The sequence below is a fragment of the Coregonus clupeaformis genome, chromosome 1, assembly GCF_020615455.1.
Source record: "Coregonus clupeaformis isolate EN_2021a chromosome 1, ASM2061545v1, whole genome shotgun sequence".
NCBI classification, from domain to species: Eukaryota; Metazoa; Chordata; class Actinopteri; order Salmoniformes; family Salmonidae; genus Coregonus; species Coregonus clupeaformis.
Genome location: NC_059192.1, coordinates 85,796,279 through 85,817,627, shown reverse-complemented (window position 1 = coordinate 85,817,627; position 21,349 = coordinate 85,796,279). Strand labels below are relative to the sequence as shown.

At 41.6% G+C, this 21,349-nt stretch overlaps 1 protein-coding gene across 5 annotated transcripts in view; it reads left to right on the top strand.

Moving 5' to 3' along the window:
- The window catches only part of LOC121575703 (RNA binding protein fox-1 homolog 3), an 828,711-nt gene that overhangs the window by 585,988 nt on the left and 221,374 nt on the right, over positions 1 to 21,349 (top strand). For 4 of the 5 annotated variants that reach the window (XM_041889006.1, XM_041889013.2, XM_041888990.2 and 1 more), the window contains one exon: positions 7,097 to 7,221. The exons of the other annotated variant lie outside the window; for it this stretch is intronic. In XM_041889006.1, the coding sequence (XP_041744940.1) occupies positions 7,097 to 7,221 (125 nt within the window). The remainder of the gene's footprint in view (positions 1 to 7,096; positions 7,222 to 21,349) is intronic. 5 annotated transcript variants of the gene reach the window in all.

Below are 21,349 nucleotides of genomic sequence, written 5' to 3'. Positions count from 1 at the left end.
TGACAAGATGAGTTGGTTCTGTTTGCAATATGCATGTTGAAGGCTAAGGGGTTGTGTCGTCTACTATCATTCACTTCCGGAAGTTTACTTGAAAAACGAGTGAACCATCCCTTCACCTCGTTTTGCTGTACCATCTTTGGTCTGACAGAAGTTTACGTAAAACCCAGAATGCATTGAATGATGTCAACAAACATGGCTCCACACATAGCCGGCAAATAGCTTAGCATTAGCTTATCATAATCAGTACAACCTTCAAAAAAGTATTTTACACACATCATATGTGTCCATTACAATCTATGCAAGAGTTGGAATGCATGATTTGTCACCAGTACTTGAAAACGTGAATAAAACTGTAAATAAAGAAATTATTACCACACAAACTATTTTCTGATAGGGATTTATTGATACAAGTGGCCCGTGGTGGTGTTACTATACTGATGATTTGTCACCACAGATGGTTTGTCTACTGTTGTGGCTAGATGGAGTAGCTAGGCCTACAAAAGCTCTATCTAGTGGTCGCGTCGGGGACAACAGTTGTCGACAACTGTAGCATTGTAGTTAAGCCTAACCCTAACCATTTTCCTAACCTTAACCCAGTGGTGTAAACTACTTAAGTAAAAATACTTTAAAGCACTACTTGAGTCGTTTTGGGGAGTATCTGTACTTTACTATTAATATTTTTGACTACTTTTACTTTTACTTCACTACATTCCTAGAGAAAATAATGTACTTTTTACTCCATACATTTTCCCTGACACACAAAAGTACTTGTTACATTTTGAATGCTTAGCAGGACTGGAAAATGGTCCAATTCACGCACTTATCAAGAGAACATCCCTGGTCATCCTACTGCCTCTGATCTGGCGGACTCAATAAGCACAAATGCTTTGTTTGTAAATGATGTCTGAGTGTTGGAGTGTGCCCTTGGCTATCCATAAATAAATAAAAACAAGAAAAGGGTGCTGTCTGGTTTGCTTAATATAAGGGATTTGAAATTATTTATACTTTTACTTTTACTTTTGATACTTAAGTATATTTAAAACCAAACACTTTTTTGCTTTTACTCAAGTAGTATTTTACTGGGTGACTTTTACTTTTACTTGAGTCATTTTGTATTAAGGTATCTTTACTTTTACTCAGGTATGACAATTGGGTACTTTTTACACCACTACCTTAACCTCATTCTCTTAACCTTGTGTGTTAATTTACTCTACCTGCTGCGTTAGTTCTCCTAAAGTATGAAAAATGTATGCACTCACTAACTGTAAGTCGCTCTGGATAAGAGCGTCTGCTAAATGACTAAAATGTAAAATGTAAATGTTACCTGACACGTTAATTATCCTAATCTGCTATGTATACAAACCATGGGTGGAGACAAATCATCAGTATCACCACACCGGCAGCCAATCATGTCACCTCTGACACTCCCTTGCCGCTAGGGCTGTTATGGTGACCGTATTACCGCCACATCGGCGGTCACGAGTCATGAAGGCAGTCAAATTCCACGTGACCGTTCAGTCACTGTAATTAGGCTTCTCCAAGCTCTGATGCTGCTGATGGTCATTAGTAGCCTACCAAACTTGCTAACTGCCTGGTACTCAGCACTGTATTGTCCCTCTAATCACTCTGAAATCAATGCAAATGTAATTTAAAATCTAATCAAACACTTCATGAAAGCCCATGAGCTCATGTTGCGCAACATTTCTATAGGCTATGCAATTGTGTGAGAAAACAGAGTGATGGCCTCTATTAAAAAGTAGAGGATCCCATCAGCTTTCTATAGGCTAGGCCTACTATATTTATTTATAAACTTTCCTAATATTAAGCACATTGCTTCTCTTTACAACAGGAGTATAGCCTACCTGGCTGGCATGAAAATGAACCACGGGAAATGCGTCCTCCATTCGCTATTTAAGTGCATAGATTATGTGTTTTTTTCCCCTGCCCCTGTTTCGAGACAGGTGCATGATAATGGTCCATTCTTAATCAAAACAAATTTCATACATATTATTTAGTATATGTCAAGACAAGATTAAATCAAGAATACTCTGATGGGTGATAATATTAGCCTATCACCTGTGAATTATATATAATATTGCTTGTGAATGATGCCCAGTGTAAGGCAAAAAACAATGCATACCTTTTTTTTGTGACTTTTTCAAATCATAGTCCCACACCTCATGTAGTCTACCCCATAGGCCTATATGTTTTGATAAGGTTTGTATTACAACTAAAGTTGCCAAATAACTTCTTAAAATTAAGCACATTAATCCGCTATACAATGGGTGTAGAGCCTAACTGGCATACATACGCAGCGCGTGAGTTTCAAGTTTGGGGAAGCTAGTTTTCACCATCAAAATACACCTTTATAATAAAGCATTACATGCATAATCACATTTGATAATGGTGTTTTCCTGCTAATGGAACATTCGTGCTTATAGCCTACTGCCATGTGCGTATTGTTGCGCTTATAATGTTAAGAAATAGCCTAATAGTTTATCAACATTTTAAGCTAAACATTCTGATCTGTTGCGTCAGCCTCATAACGTTTTTTTGATGCTAGTGGTTGTATTAATTTGAGATCTATCGCATCCCACAACTGTCCCAGACTATGTTTGGAATATATCTTTCTCACACAGAATAGAATCGGTCAACTTTTGTACTACAGGGGATAGTAGATTGACACAGGCTAGTGCTTTTGCTGTTCGTTAGGCCTACTCATCTTGTTGGCTGACGAAAAGTAAATGTGGACAGTTCTTCCAATATCTTCAATATGCGCCTCGGAATTGGATAAGGACGTGCGCAGTTGCGTCCCCGATGTGTCTGTCTTCACATATAGCCTGTTAGAAAGACCAGATCATGTGAAGGAGAGCCATGTGAGTGAGAGGTGCTTCGGAGCATGCAGCACGCAGGGAGAAGGGAATTCAAATTATTATATTCAGCCCAAGGGCACAACGGCCACTGGCAGCAAAAGGCATGGATTTCTTTAGGGGGCTTTACGCTACGGCCAGACAAAGGGGATGCCGCCGGGAAATTTGATGCATTATCAAGTGCTTGTCAAATTGTGAATGAGAGACTGATGAAGTGTGTACAGCCTGCACAAGAAACAAAGCAACCTTTTTCAAATCATCGTTAGAGTCGCATCATGCAGCCTTAGAATGTATTAAAAATCTAAACATATAGCCCAACGTTTGTATCACAACTAAAGTTACATAAATAACTCTAAATTAAGCATATAGGAGTACCTATTTCTTTGTTAACAGCTCAACACAGAATAGCCACATGTGCACTCCCTCAAACCGTTTGGAGAAAATGTCCTTTCTATTTTATTCAGCTTTGTCCAGTTGTATTCTTCATACTATCAAATACTGTAAAATAATGCCATGGAATTCTAAGCAAATCTTGTCTGCTAAAATAACTAGTGTAGCCCACAACCATATGGCATAGCAAGATCAGGACCTAACATAAGGGCAACTTGAAGTATGCTATTCTGTTCTTCTGAAATAGACTACATTTTATTCATAGTCATGTTTCTTTAGACCTGGCTAAAAAATAAATAATGGATTTATTGTGAAGGTGTAGGCTATATTACATGGATTTATTATACTTTTTTAAACGTATATGTTCCAAAGGTCTGCATCAGTGGCTTGTAGGCTATGTGTGGAAGCCAAGAGATGCTAAATGTGTTTATGTTAATTAACGGTCAATTACCATGAGACCGGCAGTTATTTGCTCCACAATCACCTGCTGACAACATTTTGTGACCGCCACAGCCTTACTTGGAGCCATTCAGTGTTGTTGTTTATGTTTTAGCTAGTGGGCTAAGCTGTAGCATTGGCCATGTCTTTAAGAATTAGACAACTGAGAAATGTAGAAATTCAGGAGATTTTTGTAAATTCTGAAAATGACTCTGAGTATGACAGTGAGGAATCAGATTCTGACGGTGAGGAGCTGCTCCTCAACCTCATGGCCTTTGAGAACCCTGAATCTCAGGACCCCTTGCCCACCGACGAAGTCCGAGTCTGAAGATGTTGGTGGTGATGGAGGCAGATCAACAGTGGGTGATGTACAGGAGGTCTGCGGTATATGGGCGGCGCACAATTGGTCCAGCGTCGTCCAAGGTAGGGGAGGGTTTGGCTGGCAGGGATGTGGGTTCGTTTCCCACGTGGGGCCAGTATGAAGATTTTTTTTTTTTTATATAATAAAAAACATGTATGCATTCACTAACTGTAAGTCGCTCTGGATAAGAGCGTCTGCTAAATGACTAAAATGTAAATGTAAATGTATATGGAAGGCCGCCAGCCATTTCACCCCTCCTGGCCCTGCTGTTGGCTTTGATGAGTCCCAGACTGGAGTGCAAAGCCTGTTGACATCTCCCTCTGAGACAGAGTGCTTCAAGCTGTTTCTGACAGAGGAGCTGGAGGGAGACATCGTGAAGAAGATCAATCGCTATGCCTTGGAGCTACAGGAAAAGAGAGAGCCACAGGGAAGGTAGACCACCAGACAGGAGAGAGAAAGATGTGTGCTTGACTATAATCGCAAAATGGGGGCAGTGGATAAGGTGGACATGATAAAAAGCTTTGTGGAAAGCGCTCGGAAAACCACCAAGTGGTAGAAGATATTTTTCCATCTGATCGACGCTGCTGTCCTCAATGGCCACATAGTTCACCGCCAGCTAACAAGTGAAATGATTACTGAACAAGGTTTTTGTAATTGGACATACAGTTCATATACAAATCAAATACAGTGCCATTATGCAATTATATTGACAATATCTCACCCACCTCCCCACTCCCTCATCATCCCCTCCACTCCCTCATCCTCCCTACTCCCTCTCCAAACAGTATGTTGCTATTATACAAAAGTGGTCCTCAATCTTCGGCAAAGAAAGATGTCCAGTTCCAGTTATGATGTTGGCAAGTTACACTATGTTCAATACTGTGTGTGTGTGTGTGTGTGGATTCTGAAAGTACAGAATGAAGAGAAATTGTTAGTAATTAGAATAAAATATCAGGATATAGCAATAAAACAATATTACAATGATGTAACATAGTAACTGAAGGGCTCCACAAGGGCTCCACATGGGGGCAGGGCAGGAAAGAGCTATGCTAATAAGGCTAAATGAATACACAGGCCAGTGCAATGGTCATGGTAAGATCAGGGATGCTTCAAAGGATACAACACAAGCTAATACTTCTTTGAAACCATTAGCATTTGCATTGTTTTGCAGAACTAATAGAAAAATGTAACTACAGAAGCACAATTTAGTATAATAATAATTGAGTAATTATTAGTAAGGAAAACAACAATGAAGGCAATGCGGGAGCCAGCCGGAAAATCCGCCAGGGGAGATTCTGACTGGAGATGCGCAAATGTCTGTATACTTGACCTGAGGAAACTGGGAGAGTGCTTGCTCTCATCGAAGAGAGAAGTTTGTCCAGCTCATCTAGCTAATCCTTGCCTTACATTAGCATAGCATGCCTCAAATATAAATTGTCCGCTACAGTGAAATGGGCAACTTTTATGTGAGTTAATGATGAGGCTGAGCGCACCTCATTTCAAACTGTTGTTAGAAAATAAGTTGAAACATATAGATAATTAGCAGGCAGCGTGCCTTAGTTTGAGGACACTAAGGGTTAACTGTCCTGTTGCGTAACAATCCCATTTTAGAACAGTGAGCAAATTCTGACATAACGCACATAAGAAAACTCAGGCTAGGGGGACTCTTAGAGATATCTAGTACTCAAGCATGAAAATTTTTAAAATACCCATCTACCCAATACCCAAACATGAGAGTAAACTTCATTCCTGTTCATGGTAAATTTGTACACTATAAATTATTTTTTTCCCACATCACAGACTTTTATATCAAATTAATACAACTAGTTAAGCTTTGTTAAAGCTTCAAAAGTGTTAGTCCTCAACCTTAACATATATATATGGAATATGTTGCAAGACAACAGAACAAATAAACTGGAATGACACTTACTCTCACGGGTGGCCAAAGATAACCTTCTGAAAGCCACACCCCTAATAAGCCACGCCTCCAGTCTTCTGCTCTGACCCAGTGGCTCATAGCTCAATAACCCAGAATCAACAACCCAACCTGGCTCTTTGTAAGTTAACATACCAAACAACCCAGCATTTTTTGGTATACAGACAAAAATCCTCTGGATCCCTCTCTTATGCAATGAGACAACAGTACAGTCCTCTTCCATTTTATGTTGACCCGGCACTGATTTATAAACAGTACACCTTTTGTTTTTGGCCAATGTGTGAATGACGTGCGTGTGTGTTCCTGTGTTTCTGCTTGCTTTTATTCCCTGTGTGTGTGAATATACAGTCTGTCTCTCCATCTTTTTCTTCCTGTGTGTATCTCTCTCCATCTATGGTGTGTGAGCCCTGACTTATCCAATAACTCTGTCCAGGAAGTTCGCTTATATACTCTCTCTCTCTCTCTCTCTCTCTCTCTCTCTCTCTCTCTCTCTCTCTCTCTCTCTCTCTCTCTCTCTCTCTCTCTCTCTCTCTCTCTCTCTCTCTCTCTCTCTTTTTTCTCTTCTCTCTCTCTTTTCTTTTCAATTCAAGCTGCTTTATTGGCATGAAAAACATTGCGTCAATATTGCCAAAGCAACAATGTATACAATATACATTGTAAAAAATAATAATAAATAATAACAAATAATAATAAAAATGGTAGTAAATAATAATAAATAACAACAATAAAATGGTAACAGTCAATAGTATAAATATAATAAATATACAAATCTAAATATGGAAAATGAAACTATAACTAACTTATAACTAAATAACAATATTAAGTACGTTACTATTTACTATGCAGATGTTATTATTCAGTGTCCCTCAGGCTATGGCAGGCAAATACATATTTGGCTGCAAGAGGACTCATAGCTCCTTCGCCCATGAGTATTTTTAGTTTTTCCTCTGGGTTTAATAAATCTCTCTCTCTCTCTCTCTCTCTCTCTCTCTCTCTCATCTTTTTACGTTATGTTTTTTAATATATTGTATGACTTCACATTTTATGTATTTCTGGATATCTACCAAGACATTTACCGATCATGTATCTCTATCTCCATAGAAACCAAACCAGGAAGTGGCTTGTGTAAGGAGCAGGGAACCATTGCTCTCTTTGGCAACGTGGTGTACAGCGGCCTGCTCAACGAGCACATCTGGCATTTTGGGGTACCCCTCGTCACCAGACTGGTGAGTTTTGGGGAGTCCTTCCTTCCTCTCTGTCTGTAGTCACTTACTGTGCTGTGATTGGTCTCTGCTCCATCGTGGACGGTTGTTCAGTGCCACCGCTGTCGAGTAAAAAAAAAAACTGCAGTCTTGAACATGTCAGAGACACTGTAAACCCCAAGGCATTTTTTACTAAACTACTTCTAGTAAATTGAACTCAAAGTCAAGTCCTCACACTGTTCTAATCCTGGCAGTCATTATGAATGCAGGTTGCGGGTGACTACACATTCTAACTGTTGGATATCCTAACTCTGTCTGGATTCCAAACAGAATTACACATCACTTTGCAAGCCAGCATAATGTGACTTGCAGGTAGGGTTGCAAAATACGGGTAGGTTTTCCAAAAATCCCAGTTGGAAGATCCCTGGAAATCCTCCAACCAGGATATATATATTTTTTAAAGGAAATTACTGGAATTCTGCAACCCTATGTGCAGGCCTATAGCCTGTAAACAATGAGTTTCAGGACACTGTATAAAGCTAGTCCTCAAAATAAGGCCTTATGAGATATGTATTGTTGTTTCCTTTATTTTGGCAGTTACTTGTATGTGCTTGTGAAAAAACTTAATCCACAGTTTACTATTAACACTGTGGCTAAATTATGCTCTCTAGTGTATTTTGAACATTGAGAGTGGGCTCCTGTGGTTGGATAAAAAAAAATATATATAGTTATAAATTTTTTGTCCTCTACGGGCTTGGGCGCAAAGGCTACAGCACCTGAAAAGGCATCCTCATGCTTCCCATCCGAAACAGTTCGGAGCAGTTCGTGTACATATTATGATGACATTTTGTGAAGTTTAGGTCTTCGGCAAGGGGTTTTTCGGCTGATCATGCACACAATTTTTTTTCTCAAGGCAAGCCGAAGTTCTACACCTTCGTCAGTCATTGGTCAACTGTAAGGAAGTGTTTGTTGTCATTCATCGATAGACAATTAATCGATAGAAGATCTCCTCTGCAAAACATCAAAATTAATGACAGATTTCTTTAATTATCTTAGATTCATTCGGACTACTTTGAGGAAGTGTATAGTGGCTACGGCGTCTCAAGATGGACAAACAGTACCACTGCCGCTTTCTTGTTTTTCAACCGAAGGTCTTGTAGTTAAGGAAGTATGCGAGCATACTCAGCCGAACTGAAGCATGCGGAAGCCTCTGCATTAATACGGCCATGTGGAGGCGTGGCTTAGTGGGGGCATTTTTCAACATTTTCAAGCTGATACAACTCACATCTGGACCCCCTACAGAGTCACAGTGACTCTATCAGTTTGAGTAATGACTACAAAATCAGTAACTGTATTCAGATATATTAAGGCCAGGCAACACACCCTAATAGGGATAATTGTTTTCTTAATCATAGCACAATCCACTTTTACCATTTGAGTGTAGACTTGAATACAATACTTTTCTGTATGAATGTTTTAAAACAGATATTTTATTAAGTTATCCAAATGAGGTGATACTTCACTAAATGTGTGCATGTTTGCATACCATGCAAATTCATTTTGCTGGACACTGGATGAAGTCAGCCTAAAAATACTACATTACCAAAAGTATGTGGACACCTGTTTGTCGAATATCTCATTCCAAAATCATGGGCATTAATATGGAGTTGGTCCCCCCATTTCTGCAATAACAGCCTCCACTCTTCTGGGAAGGCTTTCCACTAGATGTTGGAACATTGCTGCGGGGACTTGCTTCCATTCAGCCACAAGAGTATTAGTGAGGTCGGGCACTGATGTTGGGCGATTAGGCCTGACTTGCAGTCAGCGTTCCAATTCAGCCAAAGGTGTTTAATGGGGTTGAGGTCAGGGCTCTGTGCAGGCCAGTCAAGTTCTCGACAAACCATTTCTGTATGGACCTCACTTTGTGCACGGGGGCATTGTCATGCTGAAACAGGAAAGGGCCTTCCCCAAACTGTTGCCACAAAGTTGGAAGCACAGAATCAACTAGAATGTAATTGTATGCTGTAGCGTTAAGATTTCCCTTCACTGGAACGAAGGGGCCTAGCCCAAACCATGAAAAACAGCCCCAGACCATTATTCTTCCTCCACCAAACTTTACAGTTGGCACTATACATTCTGGCAGGTAGCATCCGCCAAACCCAGATTAATCTGTTGGACTGCCAGATGGTGAAGTAGGATTCATCACTCCAGAGAACGTGTTTCCATTGCTCCAGAGTCCAATGGCGGCGAGCTTTACACCACTCCAGCCGACACTTTGCATTGCGCATGGTGATCTTAGGCTTGTGTGCGGCTGCTTGGCCATGGAAACCCATTTAATGAAGCTCCCAACTAACAGTTCTTGTGCTGACGTTGCTTCCAGAGGCAGTTCGGAACTCGGTAGTGAGTGTTGCAACCGAGGACAGACGATTTTTCGCGCTAGTCGCTTCAGCACTCGGCGGTCCCGTTGTGTGACCTACCACTTCGGGGCTGAGCCATTGTTGGCGTGTGGGAAGAATCTGACTTTCAAGAAATGGCAGTTAAAGACAAGTACACGGAATTTAGACTACAAAACGACAAACGCCTATTTAGACCCAATCACCATCTCTTCAAAGTAAGTTACTAAATGTTGTCCAGTTTGCAACATTCTCTATGAAATGGCCTTTGAAATTATGTGTAATTCAATGTAGTGAGCTTTAAAATTATTGATGTATGTCCATTAATGTGGTTAAAATTATATATTTTTGTGTCTAAAATACTAATATCAATAGACCAAAATACAACACATTTCAAAATTGATAGGTAGATGCAAAAATGTAATTTCAGCCTGTGGTGCCTGGCCTTAAATTTCTTCAAACGTTTTGAGTAATGACAGCACACTGGGGTCTATAGTGCAGTGTGTAATAGCAATTATTGACATTTTATTAATATACATTTTTGATATATTGATGATGTAATTCCAAACAAAAGGGCATTTGTTTGTTGAATATTGAAGTTGAGGAATTGTTTAAAAACATCATATTGGGAAAACCAAATTTAACACATACTGTGTACATGATTGTTTATGAAAGTGTGAGTGTGATATAAGAAACATAATGTTTTGATGATTTCTCCATCCTTTAAGAAGGCTACATAACAATTTCAGATCAACTATAGACAGTTATGAGTCTACTTAGATGGCTTTGATTTAGGCTAGTTTGGTGATATGCTCATTTGCTTTCATGTTATTTTCTGATGTAAGTTGGTTTGACTTTTATACTTTTATTCAATCCAATTTATTTCCTCAAAGTTCCGAATATTTAATTGTGAATATTTATATAGCAGCTGATATCATCAAAAATTTTACGAGCTTGGTCTATATTTTATTGATAGAGACATTCGATGGCTCACAGACACACACAGACTCTGACATACACACACTCTGACAGACTCAGACACACACACGCGCAAACACACACACACACGCACACACGTTAAATGATTCAGTGCATGCTACAGCTGTCAAAGCCCAGGGTTGGAGAGACGGGGTAGAAATGAAATAGATGTCAAACTGAACAACTGTCCTTGGCATAGCTCTCGTTTTAATATTGCAAGGTGTTTGTATAATGGAGGAATATGACACTGGGCCCAACTCTGCTGGGGCAGTATTCATAATACAACTGTTTGTTTTTGTGTGTGTGTGTTTTGTGTTCTCGTGTGGGCATGTGGATTGTTCATACACCAAGAAGACGTGTAAGAGGACATGGAGTATTACATATTACCTGTAAAATAACCCTGAAGACTTGCCTTGATTGCCAATTCTGGCTACAATAGGGAATAGAGTCAATGATTAATCAGAGGCAGTTGTTCTGAACCAATGACTGGTCTCTTCTTTCAGAAGACTAAGTAATTAATAAGTTAATTGAGGTAATTGAAAATGACTGGAGTATCCTCTCCTCCATTCTACTGCTGAGAGAGAGAGAGGAGACAGAGAGAGAGAGAGAGAGAGAGAGAGAGAGAGAGAGAGGGAGATAGAGCTGACAGACAGAGAGAGAGAGAAAGTGGAGAGAGAGAGAGAGAGCAACAGCCCTGCACTGGCTGCTCTACTGACTTTATTGTACACCCAGAACAGATGACGGAGGCAAATGCACTACAAGCTAATGAGTAGGAGTGTGTGTGTGTGTGTGTGTGTGTGTGTGTGTGTGTGTGTGTATGTGTGGCCGTTGTAACCTGCCCCTGCTGTGAAAGCCTGTTTAAAGGTCCTGCACAGTCAAAATCATATTTAGTTTGCATAGCTAGGTAACTAGTCTAATGGTGCCAAAATTTGACTGCAGCGTGTCAGCAAATGTAAATACAGGTGTCCCCTATTCATCTAAGGCAAAGATACTTATAGGTTTCCCCTTTCACCTTTGTCTGGTGTTAGCTAGTTACTGGCTAGCTAGGTCTTCAGCCAGCATGGAACAAAAACCAGGAGTTAGATCCAAAATCATTTCGTTCTGAACAGAACCATATTTTTTTTAATGTTCTTTCTACTTTTCCGACCTGCAAAATAAAGTTCTGAAATGGTTCAAACCCCCAAAAAAGTGCTGGTTTATATTGTTCCTTTCTGTTCCTTTTTAAACCTCTGAAATCAAATTGTGGTCCTCTGTAGCTCAGCTGGTAGAGCATGGCGCTTGTAGCGCCAAGGTAGTGGGGTCGATCCCCAGGACCACCCATACACAAAAAATGTATGCACTCATGACTGCTTTGGATAAAAGCGTCTGCTAAATGGCATATTATTATATTATACTTTAGCTCGACATTAAATTACTTCACCAATCAGTGTGGATAGAGCAGCTTGCTATGGAGTTGGCAAGCCGTAGTAGCTTAGACAACCGATAGAGTGCTAGATGAGTGCAGATAGTGCTGCCTAGGCTAAAGCTATAGTTGTTTTCATGCGTGATGGACAGACAAGTGTAGGGCGTGAGATGCGACTGAAATTTTGCAGGTGGCGAAAGAGAAAGAGAGGGTGGAAGAGGCTTGGCTAGAAGCCCTGGCATATTGCTATGACATGCATTTGCTATCTGAATTAGGCCCACATAATTATACCTACGAAGGAGCGGTTTCTATGGAGGAACTTTTGAATGTCTTTGGTAAGCCCTCCTGTAGCTCAGTTGGTAGAGCATGGCGCTTGCAATGCCAGGGTTGTGGGTTCGATTCCCACGGGTGGCCAGTATGAAAAATGTATGCGCTCACTAACTGTAAGTCGCTCTGGATAAGAGCGTCTGCTAAATTACTGAAATGTAACTTTGGCTTAACGTTGGGACAGAGCTAGCTAGGTAGCTCGCTAACAAGATTGTGTGTGCAAAACGGCACCATAATTGAGAACACATCTTACCTTTTTGTAGTTAATAAATCCAATGTGAAACGTGATAACTATAGTATCCATAACTAGCATTGAAAAAGTTAATCAATTCTTCTCTAATTAAAAATCTCTAACTTCTGAATCACTCTTGTAATGTCAGTAGGCTACAGTAGCCTACGCTTAGGATGGGGAGGGGGAGGGGGGGGTTTGCATTGGCGCCTTGTTTTTTTTTTTGCGGGACTGAAAAAAATGCCCGGAACGTAAAATAACATTATTAACTGGTTACCATGCTTTTGAAATAACGGTTCTGTTTCCAGAACAGTACAGATCACTTTTGTTTTTTCGGTTCTGATTCTGTTCCTCAACATGTTTAATTATTTCCTGGTTTTTGGTTCTGTTCCCTGAACTGGATTCAACCACTGCTAAAAACTGGCGCAGTTGTCATGTCAACACATGAAAATACATGTCAAATGGAAGATGTATAACCATTCTTGATATCATTGATAGTTATGGTTCATGAATATTGTCTGGCAGTCAATGTTTTGTCTATATTGATGCTGTTAAAATGACCAAAAAGTTGGGCAAACAAATAATTTGTGAAACCATGATATGATGTATGACATGATTGGATGTTGCATGCAATTTTAATGTTGTTTGAGTTGTTTTATGTATAAGCAAATTTGCTGGAGATGATTTCACTGCAACACTTCGTCCATGTTGCTTGACATTTCAAAGAACTGGATCAGGATGACTGTGCAGGTCCTTTAATATGTAGTATAAATTATGTTAAGACTACAATGCCTGATTTCCGGTGCTAGATTTACTGGTTATTAATGATAAAATGTTTACATGACTTTTATTGTTTTATAATTCAGAATACAAAAAACAGTTCTAGGACACTCAGAGGCTTTTCTGTCGAATAAACGGGTCTTTGGCTCCATCCGGTGGATGGCTGCATCATTACAACCCATTTTGTCAGGTCCTTAAAAAAAACAGCTCTCCAGATCAACTATTTCACCACACAGACATCACCGACATTATTCAAAATATTGCCTTCTTGCTAGATTGATTGATGAATACAGCCATAGCAAAACAGTTCAAAACGTCTGTCAGCTCAAGGGGATTTATGCTTGTTTTTGCTGAAACAAATATTAAAGGCCCCCTACTTCAACGTAATTCCTGTCCTATAGGATAAATTGTCGTTTAGGTTCCACCTCTGAAGAATGACGCAGGCTGCTAATACATATTCACAAATTGGGGGGTGGGAACGTTGTGGGTGATTTCCAGGTGGAATGGAGAAATAACAACAAGTAGGGCACTGAAAACTGTCAGTGTAGCTAGCTAGCATGCTAACCTTATCTAGCTAGCGAATGTTATCTGTTGTTGCTACACCGTATTCAAAAGATTAGCCAGCTAGGCTATAGCTGGTTCTGGATTTGTCATAAGCATGTAGGGAAAACTTCGCCACAGATGGATAGGGGAAACCAGTATCTTTGACTTTGCCCTTGTTGTCTCCAATGTTTTGGCATCTTTCCATACATTGCAGCAACGAATCCGCCATAGAAATAGAATGAATAAGATGAAGCTCCAGTAATATGTATAGCCTAACTAGAACGGTTTGGACTCGAGACACGTTTTTCTTCATTGTATTTGGTAGGGTCATGCCATGGTTCTCACAGCTAGGGGAAGTGAAATGATAGGCTACAATGACTTTGCTCATGATGCACGTCGCAAATTAGATGTAACAACACCCTGAGTGCATCAGACACGAAACGAAACATCAATACTTGATGTAACAACAGCACAAGATAGATTAACAAGTTTGCGACATTTTCTTTTGTGGGCGCCTTTCATTATAGAATAGACACTTATGATTTCTATCTGCACCAATCAAAGCAGTTGAGCGTGGTCAAAACCATTCATCGTGGGATGACGGGGGGAGTGGGGTTCCAAAATGCAATCATATCACATGCAATTTTACCATTTGTAAAATTGTTTTTTATTGTATTTTTTATACAGACTAGATCATAAATAAGTAAAACTTGGCAAATTATCTAATGGATTATGATAGAATAAGTCCATGGCTCAGGCAGCCAAGTGTAGGCTACGGCGAAAAGCTGTAGCCAGAGACGGAAGAGGAAGCTAGACACCCGACTCATTTTTTTCTGGTTCAATGAAAGTCAATGAACTAAGTAGAGCAGACCCAGATGCTATTGCATTGGTGTCTATGGGAGACCGGAACAAAAAAAAAAAATCCAACGGTAAACGGCCTGAGTGAACAATCTTCTTTTATCCACCATCTTTGCTGTAGACAAAGATAATCTATTATATTGCTCAGCTCAGTCGCGACTCATGAACTTTGCAGGTGTTTCTGATTAATAAACAATGCAATACTGGTGGGTGGTACCATTCAAATAAAACCCATGCCTGAAATGAAACGTAGGCTGAAAACAATGTGCACGTCACTTCAAGGCGAAATATATCATTCTTTCACTAATAAATAGTTGAATTTGTGTTCAATAAATAGTTGAATCAGGTGTGCTAGGTTGAGGGTTCCTGAGAAGAGAGTTGAGCACTACTGATTTACTCAACCAACACAAGGCCATTTACATTTACATTTTAGTCATTTAGCAGACACTCTTGTCCAGAGCGACTTACAGTTAGTGAGTACATACATTATTTTTTGTATTTTTCATACTGGCCCCCCGTGGGAATCAAACCCACAACCCTGGCGTTGCAAACGCCATGCTCTACCAACTGAGCTACATCCCTGCCGGCCATTCCCTCCCCTACCCTGGACGACGCTGGGCCAATTGTGCGCCGCCCCATGGGTCTCCCGGTCGCGGCCGGCCACACATGAGTCTTTCACAAAACACCATCACTGGCCATAGTTACAACTTGTAATAATGTAACGCAACAGATTAGACTAGCTGGAATGACACTCTCACTCATGGTTGCACAAAAAGAGCTGTGCGTAAAAAATACGCTCCAAAATATTCTAATAAGCCACCGCCCCTACATTTTAATTATCACTAAAAGAGGAAAGAACCATTTTTTAAAATGCAAAAAAACATTGAAGGGCTCTAAGGGTTATGTTTCATTTGATACCGGTGCTACGAAGCATGCGTCGAAATCACAAAGCAGTCGATGCGTGTATCACTTTATCAGAAGTACCTCATCAATGACCTCCAAAGCCTTGTTTGTTCATCAATGGCGAAATGTGACTATAGGATCTAGGCCTTCAAAGGGACGAAAAATCGTCCAAAATGAAATTAGCAAACCAGCTATTTTGCAGATAGCTACAGCAAGTGAGCTGCAATAAAATAAAACAGTGCCACTCACCAGATGATTATCATTTGAAAACGAAGTTTGAAAGTTCATCTTGAAAAGGGTGATGCTAACACTACTACAACACAAGCTCGCTATTACCACTGATTCTTTGCTCTTGGGTTCTCAGCTCTTGCGCTCTCGTTTTATTTTTAACAGTCCCACCCATTGCAAGTTCAAATGCGATTGGTTAATTCCACTGTCATTCCAAAATGCAGCTCTAATACAGTTGAATGGCGGAGGCCTTCTGTCCAGCTTCTGAAGGCCTAGCCAATGCCAGGGTGGGTTAGCCAGAGACCACCAAAGAAAAATCCTGTTTGGAGATTTTTTTCTCTTCAGTATTATGCCGCTTTCACGTCATATCGGAAACTCGTTATTATTAGTTATTTGCGTAGAACTTTCTATTGGTTGATTCTGATACTTCATAAGTCTGAAACTCGGTGTCATCTTTCCACCACCAGTAAGCAAGTAAAACATTTCAGAGTTTCCAACATGACGTGAACGCGGCATTAACCCTTCTCTTTCCAACACAACCTGAAGATATGAAATCAGAAGATCATATTAATTGTTGAAAAGATTAAATAGATCCCCACTGACAGACAGTAGCTACAGATAGTTGTTAATCTTAGATAAAGTATCTGGAATATATGGATGTACTGTACTGCTGTGTGGGCGTATCCCCCCCCCCCCACCTCCCTCTCTCCCTCCCCCCACCTCCCTCCGTCTCTCCCTCCCCCCACCTCTCCCCCCACCCCCCTCTCTCCCTCCCCCACCTCCCTCCGTCTCTCCCTCCCCCCACCTCTCTCCCGCCTCCCTCCCCCCACCTCTCTCCATCCCCCACCTCTCTCCCTCCCCCACCTCTCTCCTTCCCCCCACCCCTCTCCCTACCACCACGCACTCCCTCCCCCCACCTCTCTCCCTACCCCTACATTTCTCCATACCCCCACCTATCCCTCTAACCTCTCTCTCTCATTCTCTCCCTCTGTCATTCTCTCTTTCTCTCTCTCTCTCTCTCTTTCTCTCTCTCTCTCCCCTTTTCTCTCTCTCCATCCCTCATTTTAAAATGTCAGCATTATTATTAGGGAGGTGTGATGGAGGAGGAGGCTGCCAATATGGCCTCCCAGATGTCTTCACTTGCAGCTGGCCAACACTAGCAAACCTGTAATTAAGACACAACACAACACAGGCTGGCTGGCTGGATGACACACACACACACACACACGCACGCACGCGTGCGCACGCACACAGGCACACACACGCATACATGCGCACACACATACACCGAGCAACACACACGTGACACACACACACATATGCAACACTTAAGGTGAATGAATCCAACCACTCAATCTGCAGTTTGGCCAGTGTGCTCAGGTGAGCTGATAGGCTAGTGCCAGAACCAGTGAGCCAGGACTGATGCCATCCAGCACCAGCCCACAGGGCATGGAGGAGTCAATAAGAGCCAGTTGGCAACGGCGGTTAGATAGGTCGAACACTGTAGGCTGAGAGGCTGCTTTACTCAGAGAATATGATTGGTAGGAGGCTGCTTTACTCTGAGAATATGATTGGTAGAGGGTGACAGAGGGGGCTAGGAGATGTCATCAGGGGCTGAGAAGAGGAGATGGTTGACAGACTGGGGCACTGCTTTTGACCAGGGCCCATATGACTCTGGTCAAAAGTAGTGGACTATAAGGAATAGGGTACCATTTGGGATGCAGCCTGGGAGCTGGTTGGTCTAGAGGAGCTGAGAGGATTTGAGAGACTTGCCGGCCTGCATGTGGAGCTGGGCCTGAGAGGCTGAGAGAAGGAGGCTGGCACAGTGTTAGACTGGGAAGAGACTCTCTAGGAGGGAGGGTTGGCTTTTGGCTCTGGTTCCATGGACAGAATGGTTGGTTCTCTCTCTCTCTCTCTCTCTCTCTCTCTCTCTCTCTCTCTCTCTCTCTCTCTCTCTCTCTCTCTCTCTCTCTCTCTCTCTCTCTCTCTCTCTCTCTCTCTCTCTCTGTATTCGGTGCATGTGACAAATACAATTTGATTTGGAACAATATCTCCATTCAATTATTATTAAAAATTGGTCAATGAGGGGATAACAGTAAAGAAGCTTATGGAATTTCCTTGACAGCAGACATGACCCTCAGGTACGTTAGGTATGTAAACCCTGAAAAGACCATCTGGTCCATTACTGCTAAAAAGAACAGACTGTCGACTGAATGTTCTCAGTGCAGCCGAGCCTTATACACCTAAAAAACCCTGGTATCTTGTGCATTAGCTCTCTCACACACACACAAACACACAAACACACACACACATACACACATACATACATACAGTACACACACACACACACACACACACACACACACACACACACACACACACACACACACACACACACACACACACACACACACACACACTTACTGCTTATGGCTGTCCATCGATGTCGATGATGACGTTGCTCCCAATTGTGGATGCGTTTGTGCTATTGCATGTGGCTGTGCAGGCCGATGCGAAACCCACATGTTTTACCACATGATGGACAGGTGAATTCTCCACCAGAGAGGGGTGCCCATGCTGCACCTCATTAGATTTTCTTCTCTGTGATTCTGTCCTGGAGGTGTGTGGATGTCACACTGCTTCAGGAGGGTCTTGTTATTTTCCTGAAAGTGTTTATTTTGTCCCCCGGAAGACCTATGTCTTCAGCTGTCAATAAAAGGATCTGGGAGGTGATTGTTTGTGTTTGGCTGTAGATTTCTGTGTAGGGTACCCTGTCTTGCCATGTTAGACCCACGATCTGTTGTAGACACCGGATGTTAAAGGCCTCAAAGATTTTGATGTGCCAGGCTTCGGAACCGTACGTAAGGGTGGATAAGCCAAGCTGGTCACTAGAAATAGACTGCGATTTCGGACATTTGAAAAGGTCCTGAGAGCATTGATATATGCCTTCCCCGGTGCTCACCAAAAAAATGAAAAATGATTGCCCAGCACTGGGCAGGAACTCATGAGGTTCGGAGCTAGAGCAGCCTGCTTATACGACATAACTTCTGACTATACCCCCTCAATGGCTACGGCAATTCACAATGCTCTAGCAAGCCGTGAGAATACTATGAATACTGATTATATCTAGCGCGTAGTTGATTACTATTTTGTTTTAAGCCTTCCCCAAACCATAACCCTAACCTTAACCACTCTGAATTAATGCCTAAACCTTTTGAGTTTTTTCTGTTTCAACCCTGTAACTGTGCAGAATAAACCCTGTAATCACGCAGAATTAAGGCATCAGAAACAGATGTTCATCCATAATACGTCAAATTTCGAAGGGAAATTATGAAAACTTGTTGGAATGACACTTCCTTGTAAACTGTGGTCTTGCTGGGTATTGTCAGCTTCCTGTTTTGGAATACCCTGGACTTCAGCCTCCCAAAGGCCGCAGAGGCCACACGGACCTGGAAGTTATTGTCAATGCTGCAGGTGGGGGACAGGACACTGCCGAGGTACGTGAAGTGAGGTACGACTTTGACCGTCGATGTTGAAGGTGGGCACTTCTTGATGGGGGGGGTGACTTGTTGCGCAATGAGTTGTAGATAGAGGAGATGTTTAGAGAGTGCTGCATGGATTCTGGTGAGTCTGGTAAGAGGAGAACACAAACTTCTGCATATTGTAGTTTGAAGATTTGTTGAGTTGAGGTCTTGGTGGTGCCTTGGAGGCGTGGAGGTTGATTGCATTCCAGGCGAAACTGTATGCCCACTCCATAATCATCTCCCAGGACTCCAACCTCAACACACACACACACACACACACACACACACACACACACACACACACACAAACAGCCAAACACACAGGCTTCTCGTGCATTAGCTCACTCACATGCAGCTCTGGCCTAACTTATTCATAAACCAGACCAGAAATAGACTCCAGGATTTCATAAGAAAAATGTTTTCTTTTAGTCTGAGTTGCTTGGGAAGAACAGACATAGACGTGGGAGAGGGAGAGGAAAAGAGAGTTAAAGCCCTCAAATCCTTATGGACACATGTTCTATGTGCATATGACCCACTAACTAACATATGATGTGACCCACTGGGCAAAAACTGGTTGAATCAGCGTTGTTTCCACGTCATTTCAACCCAAATATTCCATGTGATGACGTTGAAACAACTTGGAAAACTGATTGGATTTGCAAAAAGTCATCAACGGAAGGGTATTTTCGTCTTTTTTTCACCCAACAATTAATCTAAATCCAATGATAGGGTGACATTTTGGTTGATTTCATGTTGAATTCACGTTAGTTAACAACTCAACCAAATTTAAATCAAAACTAGACGTTGAACTGACGTATGTACCCAGTGGGGAGTGTATTGGAGTGAATGAAACATATGGTGAGTGTATTTGTCAGTGAGATATATGTACACAGTATGTCAGTGGAGGCTCCTCAGAGGTGGAAGGGGAGGACCATCATCCTCAGTGAATTTCATAAAAATAAAAATAGTGAAACATTAAAAAAGTTATCCTTTGTAGATAAAACTATACTACATATATTAACGTCACCAAATAATAGATTAAAACACACCGTCAATACAAAACCTCTATGTGCTATAGTAGTAAAGGCCAAATTCAATATTTTATAAATAAAAAATATATAAAATTTGACCTAAAGGGGTCCTAAAATTCATAATCAAATAGCTAAATGATCCATGGTATGACCATCGTAATACAATTCCATATGTCAGCTTAGAACCCCCCCAATGGCTAAGACTCTTAAGAATTAAAATCTGCAATGCCTATAACCCGCGATCGGATTGAATCCCGGCCTTAGTGAGAGATTTCCAGCAGCTAAATGTGACATTCAGGCTCATCATTATGTACTCTGTAAATTGAAGAGAGAAAAAGAGAGAGAGAGAAAGGAGGAGAGAGTGCCATGTAGAAAGCGAGAGAATGAGAGAATTGAGAGAAATACTGTAAATGCATTCTGTCTCAGCTCAGTAAAACCTGTGTGTGTGTGTGTGTGTGTGTGTGTGTGTGTGTGTGTGTGTGTGTGTGTGTGTGTGTGTGTGTGTCAGTTAAGAGGTTAATAAGCAGAGTACCTCAGTGGCATATTGTCTGTACTGGGCTAAATCTGCTGAGGTAGACTCAATGTTACATCCAGCCCCAACCCCCACCCCCCCCACACACACACACAAACAAACACACACATACACACACATGTGCACACACGCACGAGCACATACACGTACACACATTGATGCACCCACACTCATCACGAAACACTTTGAGAACCCACCTCAATCTCTCTCACTAACTCTACGACGTCATGCCCCTCCCTTCAGACTCTAAACAACTCTACACACTCGCACACACACACAAACACAGATTGGACCTGTCAGCCTCCAGTATTCCCCCTGCCTTTCCCTCAGCCCAGGCTGACTTGTGATTGGCTAACGCTCCATAAGGCTGAATCCAGCAAAGCCTTTCGCTTCTATCCCTCGCTCCCCACCTCTCCCTCTGCAG